This window comes from Ochotona curzoniae, unplaced genomic scaffold (genome assembly GCF_017591425.1).
Source record: "Ochotona curzoniae isolate NIBS_2020 unplaced genomic scaffold, NIBS_Ocur_1.0 contig_3819, whole genome shotgun sequence".
NCBI classification, from domain to species: domain Eukaryota; kingdom Metazoa; phylum Chordata; class Mammalia; order Lagomorpha; family Ochotonidae; genus Ochotona; species Ochotona curzoniae.
The window spans coordinates 7,818,744-7,841,554 of record NW_024466004.1 but is presented as its reverse complement, the minus strand read 5'-3'; the positions used below and the strand labels follow the sequence as shown (position 1 = coordinate 7,841,554).

The following is a 22,811-nucleotide window of genomic DNA, read 5'->3' as shown; positions in this document are numbered from 1 at the left end:
CCAAATGATTATTTTAGCATCGATTTTAGGTAAAAGGATCAGGATTACAGAGGTGTATCTATGTATTAAATATATCTACTTGCTAGATTCAAAACATAATAGAACATATTTTTTTTCCCCTAAGAACTTATTGCCTTTATTTGAAGAAAGCATAGAGAACATCAGGTTCATGTTCTCATGAGGACAAGTAAGGCTAGTACAAGTTAACTAAGCTTGCGGTCAGAAACATGCAGTTACTACTGCTCCGGTGCCATGCTGACGCCGTGCTCCTGCTGGTGAAGGAGAGAAGGCACTGAACCATGTAACCGTCAATACTGTTCCCGACCCAATGTTCCATGCTATGTGTCGGGGATGTGACTTGAGAATGGGGATGTTCCTTCATAAAAACACAGACTGTTTTAATCAAATAAAATATTGAAAGAGAGGTAATACACAGAGAAAATGGGAAGAGAAATCTGACAGGAGTGAGTGAATTAAAATGGGGAATTTTCTGTGTGCTTATCCTTAAGCGAACACACTGGTGAGGAAGAAGGCACAAAATACACACCGTGAGCACAGCGGGCAGGGGCAGGGCCAGGGAAGCAGAGCCCCGGCGGCCACTCTCTCAGGCGACTATCAGTCCAACTGCGTATTCTGAAACTTGGAATAAAGGGAAAGCTTTCCTTTTTCAAATGGAAGATTATTCTATTTCTTCTGATTAGAAAGATTTTACAGAGAGAAGGAGAGGAAAAAAAGAGATAGATCTTCCCTCTGCTGGTTCTTTCCTTAAATGGCCACAGTGGCTGGAGCTGAACTGATTTGAAGCCTAGAGTCAGGAGCTTCTTCTGGGTCTCCCATGCGGGTGCAGGTCCCTAGGCTTTGTGCCATCTTTGACTGCTTTCTCAGGCCATCACCAGGGAGCTGGATGGGAAGTGGAGTAGTTGGGACATGAACTGCTGCTCTTATGGGGTGTTGGTGCTTATAAGAGGACAACTAATCAATTGAGTCAAGGTGCCAACCTCAGAAAAAGCTTTTCTTCAAGAAGCTAAATAGTATGATGTTGGAGCTAGTGTTGTAGTGTAGCAAGTTAAATCACTGCCTGTAGGGCAGACATCCCATATGGCTGTTGGTTCAAGTCCCAGCTGTTCTAGTTTTGTTTCAGGTTTCCGCTAATGCAACTGGGAAGGTACTGGAGGATGACCCAAGTGCTTGGGACCCTCCATCCATATGGGAGATCTGGAAACAAGCTCCTGGCTATTGGTTTTGGTCTGGTCCGGAGGATGGAAGAGCTCTCTCTCTGTTTCACCTTCATTCTGTAACTCTTGCCTTCCAAATAAACTCTAATCCCCAATAGCTAATTTAAAACAAAGTTTTTTTAGGGTCAGAACGATAGCTCACATGCACTGCTTCACTCTCCAAACACCTGACAGGTGGGGCTGAGCCAGCTAAAAGCCAGGAACCAGGAGCTCGACTCCTCTTTCCCGGGTGGCAGGGACCAAACCACTGGACTCCCAGGAAGCTAGAATCAGGAGCAGAGCTAGGCCGTCAGGTGTGGGTGACAAGGCAGCGAGCCACCATGCCAAATGTTCACCCTTATTTTGCTTTGAGTACTGTAGAATCTTATGTTTTCATATACTAACAGTGAAAAAATTTAAATGAAATTAGGATAGTAACTTTTGTGTGTGGCCTGGGAAAGCAGTCAAGGATAACCCAAAGCCTTGGGACCCTGCATCCGTGTAGGAGACCTGAGAAAAGCTCCTGGTTTCAAATCAGTTCAGTTAAGGCTGTTGCAACCACTGGGGGAGTGAACAAGTAGATGGAAGAACTTTCTCTCTGTATCTCTTTCTCTCTGTGTAAATGCCTTTCCAACAAAAATAAATACATCTAAAAAAAATTAAAGGAAAAAAGCCCTGCATTTTGGGGCTGGCATGGTGGTGCTGCATGCTTAACCTCTGCCCTGCTGCACCAGTATCCCACGTGGAGCTGGTTCCTGTGTCAGCTGTCCCACTTTCAATTTAGCTATCTTCCTTTGACCTGAGAAGGCAATGGAAGACAGCCCAAAGTCTTGGGACACTGTATCCACATGCAAGACTGGAAGAAGCTCCTGGCTTTGAATCAGCTCAGCTCTGGCCAAGATAGCAATTTAGGGAGTGAACAAGCAAATGGAAGATCATTTTTCCCTTTCTTTCTCTGCGGAAAATATGTCTTTCAAATAAATATCAATGTTCTATCAAAAAAAAAAAAAAAGTAAATTGGGCCCAGTCTGGTAGTCTAGTGGCTAAAGTCTTCACCGTGCATGTGCCAGGATCTCATGTGGGCACCGGTTTGTGTCCCGGCTGCTCCACTTCCTATCCAGCTCCCTGCTTGTGGCCGGAGAAAGCAGTGGAGGACTGGCTAAATAAAGCCTTGGGATCCTCAGCTGTATGGTAGACTTGGAAGAAGCTCCTGACTCTTGGCTTCAGTTGGCTCAACTCCAGCAGTTGCAGCTGCTTAGGGAGTGAATCAGTGGATGGAAGATTTTTAGTCTCTTTTTTCTGTTAATCTTATTTTCCAAAAAAAATGAATAAATCTTTTTAAAAAAGTAAATCCTAGAATTTAAATCTTCTATACCTTTTCAAAGTAAAGACTCGCTATTTTTTTGTGGTTTTGATTTACAATTGATATAGTTTGGGCACTGGCACTGTGGTGTAGCAAGCTGATCCTCTGCCTGTTATGCCAGCATTACTTGTAGGCATTGATTCTAGTCCTGGTGGCTTCACTTCCAATCCAGCTCCTTGAGAATGGCATGAAAGCACAGGAGGGTGGCCCAAGTCCTTGGGTCCCTTTCCCAGTGGGAGACCTGGGAGAAATCCTGGCTCCCAGCTTTGGATCACCCCCCCTCTGACCATTGTGGCTATTTGGGGAGTGATTCAGTGGATGGAAAATCGATCTCTATGTCTTTTCCTCTTCCTTTGTAACTCTGACTTTCAAGTAAAATAAATAAAATATTTTCTTTTTAAAGGAGATTTGTTTCTTTTTATTGGAAAGGCAGATCAGATTTGCAGTGAAAAGGAGAGACAGAAAGTTCTTGCACATGCTAGTTCACTCCCGCCCCCCAAACGGCTACAACTGCTGGAGCTGAGCTGATCTGAAGCCAGGAGCCAGGAGCCTCTTCCATGTCTCCCATGCAGGTGCAGGGCCCGAAGGCTTTGCCATTCTTTACCGTTTTCCCAGGCCATAATCAGGGAGTTAGAAAGGAAGTTAAGTAGCCAGGACACAAACCGGGACATGAACTGGGACTCTTATGGGATCATACTGTTTTCAAAATACTGAGCCATCACGATGGGTGCAAAATAAATAAATACTAAAAAATTTTTTTTTTAAATATACTTTGGGCTGAATGTTTGGCACAGTGATTAAGGTATGGCTAGGATGCCAACTTGTTACATAAGAGGCCTAGTCTTGAATTCTGGTTCTGCTCTGCTGTTGACTCAGACTCCTATCAGTGCGCACCGTGGGAGGAAGCGAATGAGCCTAAGTAGTTAGTGCCTGGCCAGCCGCCAGGGAGCCGGGGATGGGGTCCCAGCCCTTCGGAGTGTCCTTCTCTCAGATAATGATAAAATCACAAAAAAATTATGTATAGGCACTCTTTAGTTTTGTATGTCAGGATTTTAACATAGTACCTTTATTACACAGATGAATACATATGGCCTCAAATATCTGGATTCAAATAAAAAAGGTTCTAAGTGGATTATTTAAAAACATTTGTATCTCAAGTTAGGTTTAGTAAAAAGTATATACATACTTGAAATCTTCTGAGTGAAGGCAAATGTCACTACATGTTCTTCCACGACATTTTCTAAATGCTGCTTTTCTTCTTGCAGCGCCATTCCGATTAAATGTAACACCTCAAATAAAACATTTTGTAATTTTTAGCCAAAAAAACACATATTTTATAATTAAAATAACTATTAAAATTAAATTATGAAAGACTAAATGTAATCAAAAACAACTTAAAAGTACTAATTTTTATTAAATTCACATGGACATTTATTTTCTAATATAGGATTTTTGGCAAGCCACATAAAATTCTCTAATTAAATGAGGAAGACTTTTCAACTGCAAGTTCTCTGGGTGAGCGACAACTCCCTCTGGGTGAGATCGAACAGTTCATCCCACTGTACACTGGGCAGTTTTACTCTGTACCTATAGCAGAGCCTTTCAATTCCTTGCCAGACCTTCAAGAAAAGATCTCAATTACTCTGAACTGAATTTTTACTGCTCTTATCCTGCTCCCTGATTTCCAAAGGACATTCCTACATGCTCTGTCTCTTTCTTTCCACAGGGCAACTGTAGCTGTCAGAGCCTTGGAAACATCAGGTCAGCCTGAACCACTAATACCAACGCATGCTACATAAGGTAAGTCCTGATCATTCCTTTATTCTCGCCATCCTTCCCCACCCAGCTGTTGCTCATATACACTAACAGTCTCCAGTGCACCACAGTTCTATATTTTACGTTTAAAACGTATGTTTATAAATGGGAGAGGGGGTGGAAGTGTACACACACCTTAGCCAATGAGACAGTTGCGCCTGCTCAGACAACTCAAAGAATGGTAAGCTTTGGAGGATGGCTTGCCTTCAACTGAATCCTGCCTTTCCTGTTTTCTAGCTACATTCCTCCAGGGAACCCTCTCTGAGCCTATGTCATCATCCATAACATAGACAAAAACAGCTCTCCCCCGGAGTTCTGAGGATTACAAATATTGTATGTAAAGTGCCTAGGACAGAGCAGGTGGCGTGTAAACTTAATCATGATGTCACTTATTAGTTGGGTGATTTAGCAAGTTAACTGAGCTTCACTGAAACTTAGCTTCCTCATTTATATAAGCTGCATCTGTTGGCAAGAGTGCTGTGTAAATTCAGAGATAATGGAAGAAGGTTCGCAATAGGACACTTATTGGCTGCAGGATCGTGAGACCTCCAAGTCTGGTCTTTGATAGCAAAATATGGGTATTTATGTACTCCAGGTATTTTTCTTTTTTTGGAGGGAATTCAGTGAGAAACATACGTGAAAGATTAAAAAATTACTGAATACCACAATACTTAACGTATAGACATAGAGGCCAATGACAGATAAGCTAATGGAAGCAAGACGATGACACGCCTACAGAAGGAATCTGTCAGACACTCATTTTCATTGTTAGGTATAAAATCCATAGCAATCTACTTAATTTCAAACACTACCTTTTAGTTCTACGTATTCTGTGTATAGATCTGGACAACAGAGCTTCGGCTTTTGTTTTCACACACTCAACCAGAAAGGCATGTCTTCCAACCTACCCTCTGCAGCATGGACTCGGACCAGGCATATCCGTTGTGTTCCACAGCCCATTGCAGGATCGTCCTCATGATGCACAACATGACGTCTGATTGCAAAATGTTAACCAGGCTTGCAAACAAAGGGCAGAATGGCGGCAAAACTGGAGGGGGAAGTGCTGCAAATAAAGTTAATGGTTGCTTTTGCAGAACACGCTGAAACACCGTATCTTTGTTAGATAGTTTTGACATTCTTCATTCAAAGAATGTCCACTTATCTATCTTAATGCCATATTTTACCTTTTCAAGGAAAGTAAGATGTATTAGAACAGCTACCTATGCACGAAGCAAAGTCCCTCCAGTCCCTCTTTTCCCTGGAACTATCCTAAGATCTGAGATAAAATCATTAACCCAGAGGTCACTCAGTATAGACTGCTGCTGCATTAGTATGCTAAGTATTCCTTTGAGTAGAAGACTATTCACTTGGAAAGCTTATTATTCAAGCTTTCATTCTACCAAGGACAATCATTACACTTAACAGACAACAATGTTAAATAACTGAATGAGAATGACGTGATATTTGTGGAAAGCAAGAATAAAAGTACCTGTATCTTCTCTATTTTGTCTTTTCAATTTCCGCTGAGCTTCTTCTGCCTAATAAAAAACGAAGCAGTTTGGGGGGGAGGGGAATCAGTAACACAAAACAACTTAATTTCTAAAGCAGCGAGCTAAGTCAATCTTGGCTGTGTTATCTTGTGATTTTGGGAGGATTTTACCCTCACTGCTATAGTCTCCGCTCTACTTTTGGTACATCAAGGGTAACTTTTTTTTCTGCCTGAGAAGAATCCCCGCATGAATTTTTCATTGCTTTAAAACATGAAGGAAACATGGACAAACCAAAACCCCAAAAATTGTCAGGTTTGAGCTGGTTCCATGACATGCATCAAAAAATGAAATAGAAGTTTTATGTTTAAATTCTACTCACTAATATTTATGGAAAAGGTATTTTAAGTGAAGAATGCTAAAAGGCAAAACTGAACTACCAAAGAATGATTTGGAAAATTACATAAATCTCTATGGAAAAAGCATGTTAAACAGTACCAATTCTGAAGTCTACACAAAGTGGGTTATGAAGCTGAAACTTGTTCTCAAGATCCAATAAAGTAGGTACAATAATATGCATTTGGCTGTGTACATAATTATATGGCTCTTATATATATGTGCAGAGAAATCTGGCAGGGGGAGGTAAACTCAAAATGTCAGGTGAAGGATACTATCTCTATTTCTTCTTCCTCCCTTTTAAAATAGCTCCTATGTTTCCTATACTGAAAAGGTAACCCTTTTCCAATCTGAGAAGCAGTAAAAGTTGTTTAGGGTGAATAAAAACTCCAACTTTTCCCTGCCACACTTTCAGTTTCCACAATTACCTTGGACTGCTCTGCTCTTGAAAAGTGATAAAAATACAAATTGAACTCTTTGGCACACTCTGGTTTCAGTTCATACATGCCCCGTCCTGTTAATCCCGGTTTCCTAGGAAAGAAAGACCCTTAGATTATAATTACTGAGGCCATATTAATTCATGGGTTGGTTTTAGATGCTAGAACAAGAGCGTCTCCTATATTGCTTGTGGGTGTTAAGTTGGAACTGTGTTCTGCGAGTTAATTTCACAATCGAACTACCATGCTTTATGTACATCCAGCCCATCTTCTTTGAATTTGTCATAACAAGACAACTGAACATAATGAACACAAATGTGACAACAATGTAAAAGCACAGCAGCAGGGAATACTTTATATAAATCATCTCTCCAAACAATAAAACCTGAGTAAAGATATCTGTGATAAGTTCTACCAAGCAGGAAAAAGCAGATGCTATACTGGGGTTTAGAGAATCTTCCTAAGCAAGTTACAAAATCCAGAAGTCAAACAGGATGAAAGATCTTTAAAAAAAATTTTTTGGGGGGGCAAAAAAGCATCACAAAGCTAAAAACCAGACAGGAAGAAAATACCTGCAATGCACATGCTAAAATAAAAATATAATGTAACATACAAAAATTGCAGATGAAACAGTATGACAGGGCTAAGCCACACACACACAGACACATGCATGAAAGTATGAACGAATATAAATGGCTACAAATATACAAGAGAAAACATTCACGTTCACTGGTAGTTAAAGTTATATAAATTAAAGTAACATTTCTCCATACATTGCTAAGTAGGAGAGTAAATTAATGACATTTCTGGGAAGGTAATTTGGAGATATGTATCAAAATGCCTTCCTTTTGATCTAGAAAATCCCAATAGAAATACTTTCACATTCAAAGATACACACGTGGGGGTAGGGTAAATGCAGGGCAGATAAGGCACCAAGACATATCCCGTATCATCATGCCTAGGTCTGAATCTAGCTTCCTTCCAATGTAGACTCCGGGAGGCAGTGGTGACGGCTCAAGTACTCGGTTCCTACCACCCATATAGGGAGAGACCTGGATTGAGCTCCTGGCTCCCATAACCCAGCGAGGCCCTGGCCACTGTGGGGAGTGAACTAGCAGATGGGCACTCTCTGTCTCTGCCTCTCAAAAAGGAAGGACAGGAGAAAACACAGGTGAGTGATGTGCATAAGGCCATTTAATCCCTGCTTACAATCAAGAAAATCCAGATATTAAACATACATCAATAAGGAAGCACAGTCCTACGTTATAAGAAAGCAAAGAATAGCTTTATAAGTACTGATATGACATTTTAAGTAGAACAGGAGCCCCAAAGATACAACATATAGAAACATCATATTAAATTTAATTTAAAAATATCCTAGAACAGTAAATATAAAACAAGCCCATTTGTGTTCAAGTATGTATCTTTTTAAAAAAAGTTTTATTCATTTTTATTGGAAAGTCAGATTTACAGAGAGGAGGAGTGGGGAGAAAGATCTTCCATCCATTGATTCACTCTCCAAGCAGCCGCAATGGCTGGAGCTGAGCCAATCCAAAGCCAGGAGCTTATTCCAGGTCTTCTATGCAGGTACTGGGTTCCAAGGCTTTGGGTCATCCTCGACTGCTTTCCCAGGTCACAAGCAGGGAGCTGGATGGGAAGTGCAGCAGCCGGGATATGAACCAGCACTCATATGGGATCATGGGCCTGCAAGGCAAGGACTTTAGCCACCAGGCTACCTTGCCAGGCCCAGTATGTAACTTCTTAGCCCCTACACAAATATAGATATAAGTGCTTCAAGCTTAGGAAAAAAGTTGTTCAGACAGACACATAGCCAAGTGCAATAGAAGTCATCTGTGTGGCTGGATTATGGGTGATTTTTTGCTTCACACTTTTCCGTCTTTTTCCATGTTTCCTTTTCTTATCAGCAAAAATAAAGATATAACCATTGAGGTGGGAAACCAAGGAAACAAGCGGACCTAGGAAAACGCCTCAACATCTTGGGGGAAAGGGAGTTTATTAACTGGGTACCACAGTGGACACCGGAGAAGGCAGCACACAGGGAGCACCACACTCTTAGGTGACACCTCCAAAGGAAAGCAGAGAGTGATTTGAAGAAGCACATGTTGCATTTTCTTAGATTATTGCTAAGGTTAATTTTCATGATTTAGGAGCTGGCGCCATGGCATAGCAAGCTAAGCCTTTGTGTGTGTGACCGCATCCTATATGGATGCCAACTTGCGTCCTGGCTGCTCTACTTCTGACCCAGCTCCCTGCTTATGACCTAGGAAAACAGCAGAAGATGGACCAAGTCCTTGGTCAACCATGTGGGGGACCCGGAAGAAGCCTCCAGCTCCTGGCTTCTAATTGGCTCAGCTCTTGTCCTTGTGGCCATAACGGAAGTGAGCCAGCAGATGGAATATTTCTGTAATTCCTCTTTCTCTCTGTGTAACTCTGCCTTTCAAATTAAATTAACCCCCTTAAAAATTTTTACCTTAAGTTCAACAGATGTATTAGAATAGCTATCTAAATAGCAGTAGTACGAAGCAAAGTCTCTCTTTTCCCTGGAAATATCCTAAGATCTGAGATAAAAAAATAAATCCAAATTTAACACTGATTTATTTTACTTGAAAGGCAGAGCCCCCATAAATAAATCTCTAAAAAAATTCTCAAGTCCATTACAATGAGTCAATTGGTTAATTCTTGCCTTGCAAATGCTAGGATCCCATTTAGGTGCCAGTTCAAGTCCAAGCTGCTGCACTTCTCATCCAGCTTCCTGCTTGGGGCCTGGAGGATGGCCCAAAGCCTGGGACCTTGCGCCCACATGGGAGACCCAGAAGAAGCTCGAAGCTTCTGACTCCAGATCTACTCAGCTCTGGCCATTGTAGCCACTTGGGCAGTGAACTAGCGAATGGAAGATCTTTCTCTGTCTCTCCTTCTCTGTAAATCTGCCATTCCAATAAAAATAAAAGAAATTAAAAAAAAATAATAATAAAATCCAAACTCAGGTCCAGCGCAATAGTGTAAAGGTTAAGGTCCTCGCCTTGAATGTGCCCGTGATCCCATATGGGTGCCGGTTCTAATCCCGGCAGCTCTACTTCCCATCCAGCTCCCTGCTTGTGGCCTAGGAAAGCAGTCGAGGATGGCCCAAAGCCTTGGGACCCTGCACCCATGTGGGAGATCCAGAAAATAAGTTCCTAGCTCCTGGTTTCGGATAGGTACATCACCGGCCATTGTGGTCACTTGGGGAGTGAATCATCAGACGAAGATCTTCCTCTCTGTCTCTCTGTACATCTGCCTTTCCAATAAAATAAATAAATCTTTAAAAAAAATCCAAACTCATGAACACCTGTACTGACTGCTATGATGTCTCTTACACTGCTTCTTTCAGCTGCTGAGCACAGAAGATCATAAAAGTGAAATGTCAGTGAGAAATTTACTTCAGAGTTAGAATTTGAAAATGTTTTTTGACTCTCTGAAAGCCACAGCTTTACTCCCAGTTCCATCAAAGGGAATGTTTTAAGAGGAGTGAGTGAAATGAACAACAAAAAAGGCACAGGTCAAATCACTGGAAGTTAACTCACCTGAAATGGGCAACTGCTTCAATCACAGCCTCCATGCCAGTCTCCTTGTTCTCCTGAGGGCAGAGACAAGTGTCCCTCATGTTAGCAATGCCAACTGCTGGCCCCCGAGCCACACACTCATCCTTTTAGACCCTCCCAGCTACCCCATGATGCAAGTCAACTCTCATTTTTACAGGTGAAGATTCTAATCAAATATATGCACTTCTTTGTTATGCTGATATTTAAATAAGATTTTTTTTGGAAAAGTAACTATCATATGGAATCAAAATGAAATAAAAAACAACACTAATATGAAACACTAAACAAATTTAAGTAACTATATAATATTTTATGAAAGTTATAAATTTTTGTCTATTTTCAATAGCAAAAAAAAAGTTATTCCCAAGTTATGCTCCACTCATGACAATATGCCACAAAAATTCTTTAAATAAAGATTTCTCTGGTCAGAATGTTTGGGAAATCCATCTGTCATCGCCTTAAGCATATGCCACTTTGAAAATGTAGTTTTAAATTTCATTCTTTCTTAAAGCCTAGGTTTAACCACAAATGGATTCTTCATCTAACAACACGGATTCATTTTCTGCATTAAAAAGTGCTAGACATTTAGTGACATCACTATTATTATCTATGATTGTTTTAAAGTTGCTAATGGTATACAGATAGATGGATTCTTTTCTTTTTCAAGTCTTTATCTTTCAGATGAAAACTTCTCTCTACTGACCTTGAGACTAGACTTGCTGTGAGGGGTTGTCCTGCGCATGTGCAGTATCCCTGGCCTCTGCCCACTAGATACCAGTAGCACCCACAGCCTGTCCTGAGTAGTCATATCCCCTAAGGGGCAAAAGCATCTCTGGTTGAGTATCATTGGTTTAGACACACAGAGTCTTAGTTCAAGATCAGATGGTAAATCTAGTAATGTTCAACAAAACAATTCAGTGGAGACACAGAGGTTAGTGACGGGGAGAACAGGTGGAACGAAGTGTGCCACCTGTTGAAGCTGGCAATGGTTTGTTCTACTATGCTCTCTATTTTGGTAGCTATACGTTTTTAAAACAAGTAAAAAAAAAATAGTGAGTAAGTATTACTATGCAACAAGGATAAGACACAAACATTCTAGAAGAATCAATGTTACGGTATTTTTTTTTTTTTAGTAGTTATTTCAAAGATAGGGTTACATAGAGAGGGAGGAAAAAATATCTTCTATCTGCTGTTTCACTCTTCAAGTTGCCACAAGCCAGGAACCCAAAGCTCTATATATGGGACATCCATGTCATTAGCAGTGGCTCAAGCCTTCTGAGAGAGAGCTGGACTGGAAACAGAGCTGCTGGGACTCAAACTGGCATTCATGTGGGATGCCAACATTGTGGATGCTATGCCACAATGCATGCCCTACGGTGGAAAGTTTTGATCTGTGTTTCAAAATTTTGGAAAGCATTTTGAAAAATTTTACTCAAGATAAAATCCTTTGTCAACAATAAGTGTGAAGTTTCTGAAAAGGACCATGGCTGAAAAAAAAAAAAAGGTGATTGAGGCACTTAGGGCCCTGGGAGGAAAAACAGCTGCAATTCGCTCTGAGAATCCTTGTGACTATTATTTTACATTCACTAAAATGAGGTAATGGTCCATTACTGAAGATTCCTGGGATGACTGAGGAGTAAGTGCTGGGAAATGTCAAACTACTTAACAGAGGCAAACAGGGATTTCTCACTACCTTCCTCATTAACCAGCTACAAAGGACTGTCTAGCTTCATGGTGTGTTGTTACCACAGGTCTGTAACAATCCCTTCCTTCCTAATGAATAAAAACTCCAGCTCTAAGGCTTGCTTTTTTTCTCCAGCACTTTCTTTTTTTCCAAACATTTTTTTAGTAGAATATCTGATTTAACTCTGCTTTTCATTGCAAGTGCCTAGTATTCTCTTTTCTAATTAAAGTTACTAGAGTTACATAGATCTTATAGCTGTCATTTCTACAACTGTGAAAAAAAAATTTGGTAAAGTAAAAAATACAATAAAAATAGTGGCAGTAAATCTAGACGTGATAGATGAGGAAGGAATTCTCTATTTTAATGTACACACTTACATCTTCAGGCAGAGACTTTACCAATTCACTGTGAGCCATGGGTTTGATGCTCAACTGATGGATAATCTCCCGTTTAATTTCATCGGTGGCATTTACCTGTCCAACTCCAGGACTAAATCTCTCTCCTGTTAAACACAAAAGAAGTATAAGTACACAGCTACTGAAGAGAATCACAGTCCTTACATAATACACTTACAACCTGTGCAGCATGATACAGTTCTCGAAGTCTAAACAAGGTAGCAGAGGCTCCTCTAGCACCAAGAGAGAGCAGCTCCTGACCATACTTCAGAGTCTCTATCTCCCCGGACGGGTGCAAGCCTGAGGCAGTGGACAGGACACTGCTTGCTGTGCTGGACGGACAGATGGCTCTAGGCTGGGAAGGGATTCAATGAAGTCAAGCAACTGCTCTCACTCCCTCCTCCTGGTGGCAGCAAGGAGGCAGAGCCTTCCTCTCCCTTCCATCAAGTGCTCAGCTACTAAGACCCTCCTCACCGCCCTGACAGTAGCCAGGCTTTTCTGCTCTCTGGTCTGCAGAGGGTCTGAAATAGCGGGGATGGTGGGAGAAGGGAAGGGATAAAAGGATAGGACTATTGGTGGGGTAACCTAAATAGACATGAAATAAGAAATCTATTTGCCATTGGTCCCCGTAATTTGGAAGTATTAGATCTTAAGAAGACAATTTTGCATCACAAAATCATGGGGAGAAACACAACTAGATATACATTAAGAGACTTCACAAAGTTTGTGGAAAAAGAATTACAAGATTATTTTGGTGTAAAAAAATTTTTTTTGAAATATTTTTTTGGTTTTTTTTTTCATAAGTGGTTCCAAGCATTTCCTGAATATTCCTTATTATGTTTAATGCCTCCTAATTATCCTGTTCCTTGCTTCCCCTTTTTTCAAAATATATGAAGTATTCAAGCTTATTCTACTTTCCCAGTTGTATGTTTTCTTACTAAAGCACATGATACTTAACCAGTGGAGAGAAAATGTATATTCCAATTATTTTCCCCTAAAATTGGCTAACTGGCCTCTCAACACCAAAGAAACATAGTGCAGAAATGTTAAACTAATTGCTATCATAAAACCCAACAGAATTAACAAACGTCTTATACAGCCTTCAACTTACCAACAAGCATTATAATGAGGTATAGCATTTCTTCTATTAGAGTATTATTTTGCTGAACAACATCCTAAAACATATAGGGAGAGGGAGATAAAGTTCAGAGGTGAGAATATGCATACTGTATTAACTCATGATCAACATGTCCAGAAAAAAAGAAAGATATTTCTTTAGTGATGCCTTGTAAAATATGTTCTTACCTTATGGGTAACCTCAGAACTAAATCTTTTCCCATAGTCTGGGGTACTGAAAATCTGATAAAGTTCAAAGCGACTAAGCATTATCATCAGGAAGTGATTTGGATCCATCATGGAGACACCTGTCTTTGTTGGAGATAAAGGGAAAAGAGAGGTTAAAAAGGCTCATTTACCCAATCAGTGAGAAACACTTAGGTCACCAATTTCAATAAAAGATGGAAACCCATTTAGTGCAATCTCTAATGTGACACATGATAAGTATGGGCAGGATTTTAAATTGGTAAAACAAAACAAAACCCAAAGAAAAACCCACAAAATCTAAGCCCATACATCAGACTAGCAATGGACTACGAGTCTTTTCCTTTTAATGCTTTGAAAAGATTCTAATTCAGCTCCAAAATTTTATTTTAGAGCTCTTTTATCACTGTTTGAATATCAATTAAGCTTCTGGTGCTTTTTTTCCTTTTCTGAGATTTCACTGATTTATTTTGAAAGTCAAAGCCAAGGTTATAGAGAAAAAAGGGAAGAGAGATCGACCTTTCATCCCCTTGTTCACTCCTGAGACAGGTGCAACTGCCAATGCAGGGCCAGGCTGAAGGCAGGAGCAAGGAGCTTCATCTGGATTTCCTATATGGGTGTCAGGGACCCAAACACTTGGGCCACATTCTGCTGCTTTCCCAGACCATTAATAGGGAGCTGGATCAAGAAGTGGGGCAGCTGGGACAGGACATGATGTCCATATGGCATGGCAAGTGGTAGTACTACCCTTTAAGCTACGGTACGTGGCCCCAGTTTCTAGTACTGTAAACATGTAAAGGGATGGATGTGTGGTACAGTGGTTGGCTCACTGCTTAGATACTTGCATCTTTTATCAGAGTGCCTTCATCCTGCACCTAATGCATACCCTGGGCAGGCAGCAGACGATGGCTCAAGTACTTCGCTTTTCTGCCACCCACAGGGGAGACCCTGATGGAATTCCAGGTTCCTGGCTCTTGCCTGGCCCAGGCCTGGGTGTTGCAGGCTTTTTGAAAGTGAACCAGTGGGGCCCGGCGTGGTGGCACAGTGGTTAAGGTCCTCTCCTTGCATGCCCGGGGTTCCCATATGGGCGCCGGTTCTAATCCCGGCAGCCCCACTTCCCATCCAGCTTCCTGCCTGTGGCCTGGGAAAGCAGTTGAGGAATGTCCAAAGCTTTGGGACCCTGCACCCACGTGGGAGACCTGGAAGAGGCTCCTGGCTTCGGATCAGCATAGCATCGGCCATTGCGCTCACTTGGGGAGTGAATCATCACATGGAAGATCTTCCTCTCTGTCTCTCCTCTCTGTATATCTGACTTGTAATAAAAATAAAGAAATCTTTTTAAAAAAATAAATAAAAGCTATTACTTTTAAAGCTATATGGTATCGTACGTAATAAAAAAGTAATTACATCTTAAAATAATTGTATTATATGTTTTTATTTTACTAATGTTATCTACTTATTTTTATTTGAAAATCAGAGAAAGGTTTTTTCATTCACTGATTCACTTTCTTTCTTTTTTTAAAGATTTATTTTATTTTTATTGAAAAGGCGGATATACAGAGAGGAGAGACAGAGAGGAAGATCTTCCGTGTGATGATTCACTCCCCAAGTGAGCGCAATGGCTGGTGCTGTGCTGATCTGAAGCCGGGAACCAGGGACCTACCTTCTCCAGGTCTCGCACACGGGCGCAGGGTCCCAAAGCTTTGGGCAGTCCTCGACTGCTTTCCCAGGCCACAAGCAGGGAGCTGGATGGGAAGTAGAGCTGCTGGGATTAGAACCAGCACCCATATGGGATCCTGGCGCGTTCAAGGTGAGGACTTTAGCCTCTAGGCCACGCCGCCGGGCCCTAAAAGTAATAGCTTTTAAATACTACTTCCAATTTTTCTTTAATATCATTGTATAAAATCTAAATCAATCTAGATTTTAATTAATCTTAAGCTAAGTTTTTCTTTTGAAATGTACATTTGTTGATTTTATTTGTTTCTACAATTTCTAAATTTATTTAGCCATAACATGGAACAACTACATGCCTGCTCCAAGCAAAAGGGACATAAAGTAAGAAACAGATGCTATGGCTGGGTTGGGGCTTAGATGATGAGAAGCAAGGAGACCGACAATCTGGAATGCGAGTGTGGTGGCAGGGATAAGTGGCAGGCTGCTGGGCCTCACCACGGGCACACAGCCAAGCTGTGGTGTTGTCAAGATGCCTGGGGAAAGTGGTACTACATATCAGGACACACAGCAAAGTAACTTAGTTTGGTGAATGGAATAGGAAGCCGTGGGTAATGTTGGAAGTAAACACAGGTGCAGAGATGAAGATGTGAGCAGGAGCACGCCAGGAGCAGGGCACTGGGATGCAGTTGGCTTTGGCGGTCTCCACCATTAGTTGAAACAATGACGAGAGGCTGGGTTTCAGCTCTCTGACTTAAGCAGCTGGGGAGACTGAAATAACTGGCCAAGGTAGAGAGCTAGAAGGAGGCAAAGACGGAAATGAGAGGAGTCATTCTGAACGTGGTGAATCTGAGCTGTGTCCAGGAAACATCCACGAACATGTTCTCCAGGCTGTCAGCCATGGGAGTTGAGCCTCACAGAGGGGGCTAAGCGAGAATCACGCTCAGATTTGGGGGGAGGCAATCACAAGTGATTGTGCTCTGAGGAAATAACAAGCAAAAGATTCCCCCACCCCAGTCTTTAAGTCCAATGCTTTTAATTCATTACCTGAAGCATGATTATATCCTTGTCAAACATCTCTCGTCTGCATTTCACATTATGGTAGTAATAAATCTAAAAAAAATCCAAAAAACAACAACAAAACCCCGATTTAAATTATATTGGGTAAGTAGGTTTGTATAGGTGCAGTTCCCTCCTCTTCCCTTCCCTGACCAACAGCACATGGTTTGTCCAAGTAAGAAGGTGTGTGAGACATGCTTTCCGAAACAGTTCATAATCATCGTAGCTATTAAAACTGCGGTGAAGGGAGATTCATAACAAGCCTCAGAGGCCTTGAAAATTCAATGACCAACTTCAGAACTGTATTAAAATATGTTTACTTTTTAACTCAATTTAATTTAAATAGATGAAATATGGATTTCTGTGAATTTCTTTGCTATCCAACTATTTTCCAAAAAAAAATTATTTCAATGGAAAACCAACACTATTGTAATTCATTTCTACTTCAGATTTTATTTCTTCACAAACTAGAGATAAAAGCTGGTCAAAATGAAACTTCTGGCTTATCATTACATTTATCTTTATAAACAATTCATATAGACACCCTATTTTCAGAGACAAACTTTTTGAAACTGCAACCCTTACAGAAGTCAAGGAATGGGATGGAAGTTTTCTACAGAACTAAAAACATGTACCTGGTTTACTAGAGAGAATCCATTTCTTCTCCACATCCCAGCATGCACTTGGGCGCACAGGACAAGACATCTAAGAGGATGTTCTATCAACATGGGTGGGCTAAGTTCACTCTAGGCATACAAAGAAAACCAACAAAAAATCAGTGCTTTAAAGAAGGTCGGTTGAAAGGAGCGGACACCTTTAAGAAAAGAGTGGAAATGATATTAAGGTGTTTGTGGGATGATTAGCTTTATGTGTCATTTTTAGCTAATTACAGTACCCAGAGTACGATCATTACCAGTAGAGATGCTGTCACACAGGTTATTTCTTAAAATAACTCTGCAGACTCTGGGCAAACCACATGGCCCCTCTGCACAGTGGGTGACCCTCGTCAGTTCAGCTGAGGGTCGTCGGAAAAAAGACGCAGGTCCCAGAAGAAGGAACTTGGATTGCCTAAGTACTCAGGACTGCCAACCACGTCATTGTGGGAACCAATTCCTCAAAAAGAAGGCTCTCTCCATGCACACATCTTTGTTTTTTTTTTTTTTAAATATGGAATGCTTCACGAATTTGCATGTCATCCTTGCGCACGGGTCATGCTAATCTTCTGTATATCATTCCAATTTTAGTATATGTGCTGCTGAAGCAAGAACTTTTTAAAAAAAAATATACATACATATTTGGAAAGTCAGATATACACAGGGAAGAGACAGAGAGGAAGACCTTCTGTCCAATGATTCACTCCCCAAGTGGCCACAATGGCTGGAGCTGCGCTGATCCAAAGCCAGGAGCCCAGAGCCTCTTGCAGGACTCCTACGTGGGTGTAGGGTCCCAAGGCTTTGGGCCGTCCTCGACTGCTTTCCCAGGCCACAAGCAGAGAGATGGATGGGAAGTGGAGCTGTCAGGATTAGAACCGGTGCCTATATGGGATCCTGGCGTGTTCAAGGCAAGGACTTTAGCCGCTAGGCTACTGCACTGGGCCCATCATACATCTACGGTTCTGCTTCTCTTGGGAACACAGGTTAACGAAGTTTGCGATTTAATAAAATGGCTTAATAGACACTAATAGAACAAATAGGCATGCCCCTGTAAATGTTAGCACCACTTACCAGAGGTAAAAGCTCTGGAAACTTGTATGCCACTTCACTTTTGCTTAATAACACATGTAAACCTGCATGGAAGAAAAAAACAAAAGTATTTCAAAGTAAAAAATTATCAGAGAAAAAAAAAAACCCGCTAACTAGTCACACAAATTTATACCTGTTTTTTGAAGATCTACCAGGTCATAAATTATGATATAAACTGGGGTCAGTGTTGAGGCACAGTGGGCTAAGCTGGTTTGACTCCCGGACACTGCTTCTAATTCAACTTCCTCTAACGCACCTGGAAAGGCAGTTTACTTGGGCCTAGGATGGAGTTCCTGGCTCCTGGCTTCGGTCTGGCCCAGACCCAGCTTTTATAGCCATTTGAGTGAAGACCTCCATCTCTCTCTTTCTCTGTAGCTCTTTCATAAAAATAATTTTTTAATTAAAAAAAATTTTTTTTATTTTGACAGTCCTTACATAGTTAATTAGGGTAAAAAGGTTCAAGGGCTACAGGAAAGTGGGTAAGACTATTATTTTTTCCATATAGTTTCCTTCATGTTTAAAGGGCGGTATTAAGGAAGAAGGCCCACCCAATTTCCCACCCTCCCCAGGTCCCAGATGTAGGGTATGCTCTGAGGTTCTTGCTCAAGTGGTTTTGATATTTCAACTACATCAATAGATAAAGCTTTTCCAGTGGTTATTCTCATGCATAGTTATATCAAAGATACACTTAGAACTAGTTTTTTTTTCATCTACCAATATACAATGATGACATTTTAGAAATAAATGCTAGATGTACACACACAGGAAAGGCATTTAATACTTTATATTTGTTATGTAATATTACATAAGAGTAATATATTAGGGGTCAGCATTGTGGCGCAGTGGGTTATATCATTACCTACGATGATGGCATCCCATGTCAAAGCACAAGTTTGAATCCTTGCTAGTCCACTTCTAACCTAGCTTTCTGCTAATATGTCTGGCAAGCCAGTGGAAGATGGCCCAAGCACTTGGGGTTCCACCAGCTACTTGGGACACCCAAATAGAGTTCCAGCTCCTGCTTTGGCTTAGCCCAGATTTGGCTGCTGTGGCCATTTGTGGATGGAAGATCTTTTTTTATTATTTTTTTTAATTGGAAAGGCAAATACACAGAGAGGAAAGACTTTTAATTGGAAAGGCAAATACACAGAGAGGAAAGACAGAGAGGAAGATCTTCTGTCTGATGGTTCACTCCCCAGGCGGCCACAACGGCTGGAGCCGAACCAATCCGAAGCCAGGAGCCTCTTCTGGGTCTCCCAAATGGGTGCAGGGTCCCAAAGCTTTGGGCGTTCCTCGACTGCTTTCCCAGGCCACAGGCAGGGAGTTGGATGGGAAGTGGGGCTGCCGGGATTAGAACCGGCACCCATATGGGATCCCGGGCGCATTCAAGGCGAGGACCTTAACCACTGCGCCATTGCACCGAGCCCGAAGATCTGTATCAGCCTCATCCTCTCACTGTTACTTTGCCCTTCAAACAAATTAAAAGAAATCTTTCATAAGACATCTGACACAGGAGTTAAGACACCAGCTGGAATGCCGGGGGTTAGGATTTTTGTGTCTCCGATCGGGCTACCTGGGTGGGATGTCTGGCTTGCTAAAGAGAATTCTGGGAGGCAATGATGATGATTAAGCAGCTGGGTTCCTGCCACTTATTCAGGAGACCTGGATTGAGTTTCTGGCTCTTAACTTTAGCCTCCTTAAATGGCCACAATTGAGCCAGTCCAAAACTAGGAACCAGGAGTCTCTTCCAGGTCTCCCATGTGGTCCCAAGGACTTGGTTTATCTTCTGCTGCTTCCCCAGGCCATAAGCACAGAATTGGACTGGAAATGGAGCAGCCAAACTTGAACTGGCACCCATATGGGACTCTGGTACCATAGGCGGAGGATTAGCCTGTATGCTACATAGTGGCCCATATTTTATACCTCAACATTAGTTCATTCTGATTGTCTCCTTTTTATGTTGTTGCCTAGACAGAGAATGTGCTTCCATAGTCTTAATATACATTGGCCACCTGCTCTAACCTGTTCTCAATATTTACTATTTACATTCCAAGTTATTCAGAACTCTTTTGTGTAATTTTACTCAGCTAGATTACAAGAAACCAGTCCCAAATTTATAAAATACAGTGAGCTAAATACCCCCCAAAATATCTACTGAACAGATTTGAGAGCGAGGTGAAGACCCACATGGAGGGTACTACATTCTCAGAGTATTGATTTTTCACACTGTGGAGAACTATCAGCATCAGCTTCTCCTACTCACACAAGGTTTTTTTTTTTTTCCCAATTTTAATTACATTTCATTTTATGACAGTTTCATAGGCCCTGGGATTCACCAAACCCCTCCCTGTACCCTCCCCCCATGGTGGATTCCTCCACCTTGTTGGAGCATTACAGTTCAAATCCAGTCATGATTCTTTCACTGCAAGCATGTACCATACATAGAGTCCAAAAATTCAACAGTTTCTTGGGGAGACCATCTCTGGTCTGAAAGCAGAGCTGGCAGAATATCATCCCGACCAATCAAAAGCCACAACATAACACCAACAACAATTTACAACATTATGGAGTTAATTGTCATGGTATTGAGTGACCAATATGTTAGAAAATGCAGGTTCTTAACCACATCCTGTGACTACTTCATTGACATTTCTATTTTAGTTTGTACACAAGCGGCTGCTATACACCTTAAAATGGCTATAGGGTGCTATTCAGCTGTCTTGTGTCTATTTTCACTTTTGTATTTAGTAGTTTATAGGGTTGAAGCATAATTTTTACTGAATTTGGCAGATTTTAGAATAGTCCAAACTGGCTTATAACTCTAACAAGGCATATGTCAACAGTTGAGGTGCAGAACAGTTTTAGGAGGGGTGTGCAGAGAAATCTTCAACACCTTAGTGAGGAATAACTTATCTTTGTGTCCTACCTAGCAAGGTATATGTGAATCCAGGCTGACCATTTCCTGTCTGGTTCTAAGCTTTTCTTGTTCTCTGTCTATCTAATCTATGTTTTTTTTTTGGGGGGGGGTGGTCTGGAGTGACCCTGATGGTCACTGCAAGAGAGGGTGGGGATCCAAAGTTGGAACTAAGTAAGGACCAGAGAAAGCTCCCCTCCCGAGTGCTGAAAGGGAATTTACTATTCTTCTGTTTCTGTGGTCCGCTCAGAGCTCCCAACTATTCTTCTGATGACATTAGATTCTGTGAGGAAGGATCTGGGCATCTTCCATCCCATGTCACACAAGATTTTTAAAGGCAGAAGTGACTGGTGGGTGGCTGAACTGGAAACAAGTCTTTCCTGCCGCCTAGTCTGGTATTTTCCCACAGCAGCATGCCGTCAGTGTCTATGTTGATGAACAAGAGTTTTCAATTGCTCAAAATACAAAGTTTTTTGAGTCTGAACAAATCATAGGAAGAAGAAACTATTTCATTTGAGGCAAGCCTGTTGTACTCCCTTGACATTCATATGAGGGTAGCTTAACAAGCTCATGGGAAAGAATAAGTAAAAGTTAGGCTTTGGTGTAAGAAGCTTTTTAAAAAAATATTTATTTATTTACTTTTATTGGAAAGTGAGATATACACAGAGGAGGAGAGACAGAGGAAGATCTTCTGTATGCTGATTCAGTCCCTGAGCAAGCGGCTACTAGGGCTGGAGCTGAGCCAATCTGAAGCTAGGAGCCCAGAGCCTTTTCTGGGTCTCTCACACCGGCGAAGGGTCCCAAGGCTTTGGGCCGTCCTCGACTGCTTTCCCAGGCCACAGGCAGGGAGCTGGATGGGAAGCAGTGCCGCTGGGAATAGAACCATTTCTCCTATGGGATCCTGGCGTGTGCAAGGCGAGGACTTTTGTCACTAGGCTACTGCATTGAACCCAGTTCTAAAACACTTGAACTTATGTGTAGATTTCCATGAATTTTTCAATGACCTTTGTATGTCTAAGAACAATAATTTTATAAGTCTTAATCAGTGATCTTCAATTGCTACAACTTTAATAACATTCCAATAATTGTTGGAGTGGGGGGTCTATTGGCAGGATGATATGGCAAAGCTCAGAAAAACGCAATGATGTCCTCGGAGGAAAGAGGCATCATCACTACTGACTCCACTATCCGTAAGGAAGGACAGTGAGGGAATATTACGAACAACTCTGGGCCCACACATCTGATGAAGTGGACCAAACTACCAGAACTCTACCAAGACAAACAGAAAATCTGTATAGGCAAATGTCTATTAAGGAAACTGAGTCATTAATTAACAACTTTCCAAGAAATAAAGTATCACATGGCCATACCAGTGAAGTTTATGAAACACTGAAGAAATATCAGTTCTTCAAAATCTATGCTGGCAAAGAAAGAAAACACCCGGCTTCATGCCACATTAAGTTGCTGAACTAAAAAATTAAGATAAATTATATATTCTACCATGAGCAAAAAAAAAAAATTTTCACTTTCAGATCTTCAGCTATTTTGAATTAAAGTGGAACTAAAGTAGCAACAGTGTAAGAGCAGGGTAAGAATAGCCGGGATCAAGAAACACAGGGGAAACCTGAAGCAGAGTCAATGCATGTGCAGGCTCACTGCCCGATGTCACGTGGCAGCCTCACGTGCAGGCTGCTGGCCACCGTCAGGTGGCAGCC

The 22,811-nt window shown here is 41.4% G+C and overlaps 1 protein-coding gene and 1 non-coding gene across 14 annotated transcripts in view; both read right to left on the bottom strand.

Annotated features, from left to right (window-relative positions):
* UBR2 (ubiquitin protein ligase E3 component n-recognin 2) overlaps window positions 1-22,811 on the bottom strand; it is a 116,174-nt gene that overhangs the window by 33,280 nt on the left and 60,083 nt on the right. For 9 of the 13 annotated variants that reach the window (XM_040983373.1, XM_040983372.1, XM_040983374.1 and 6 more), the window contains 11 exons: window positions 18,165-18,226; window positions 17,076-17,186; window positions 16,429-16,494; window positions 13,696-13,818; window positions 13,502-13,565; window positions 12,373-12,497; window positions 10,294-10,346; window positions 6,704-6,806; window positions 5,882-5,930; window positions 5,301-5,455; window positions 3,764-3,866 (listed from right to left, as the gene is read on the bottom strand). In XM_040983373.1, the coding sequence (XP_040839307.1) occupies window positions 3,764-3,866; window positions 5,301-5,455; window positions 5,882-5,930; window positions 6,704-6,806; window positions 10,294-10,346; window positions 12,373-12,497; window positions 13,502-13,565; window positions 13,696-13,818; window positions 16,429-16,494; window positions 17,076-17,186; window positions 18,165-18,226 (1,014 nt within the window). Of the gene's footprint in view, window positions 1-3,763; window positions 3,867-5,300; window positions 5,456-5,881; window positions 5,931-6,703; window positions 6,807-10,293; window positions 10,347-12,372; window positions 12,498-13,501; window positions 13,566-13,695; window positions 13,819-16,428; window positions 16,495-17,075; window positions 17,187-18,164; window positions 18,227-22,811 lie in introns of those variants that run through there. The other 4 variants (XM_040983375.1, XM_040983383.1, XM_040983385.1 and 1 more) reach the window with 4 other exon arrangements.
* On the bottom strand, window positions 17,602-17,704 carry LOC121158888. The gene has a single exon (XR_005884260.1). It is a non-coding gene; the product is annotated as a U6 spliceosomal RNA (small nuclear RNA).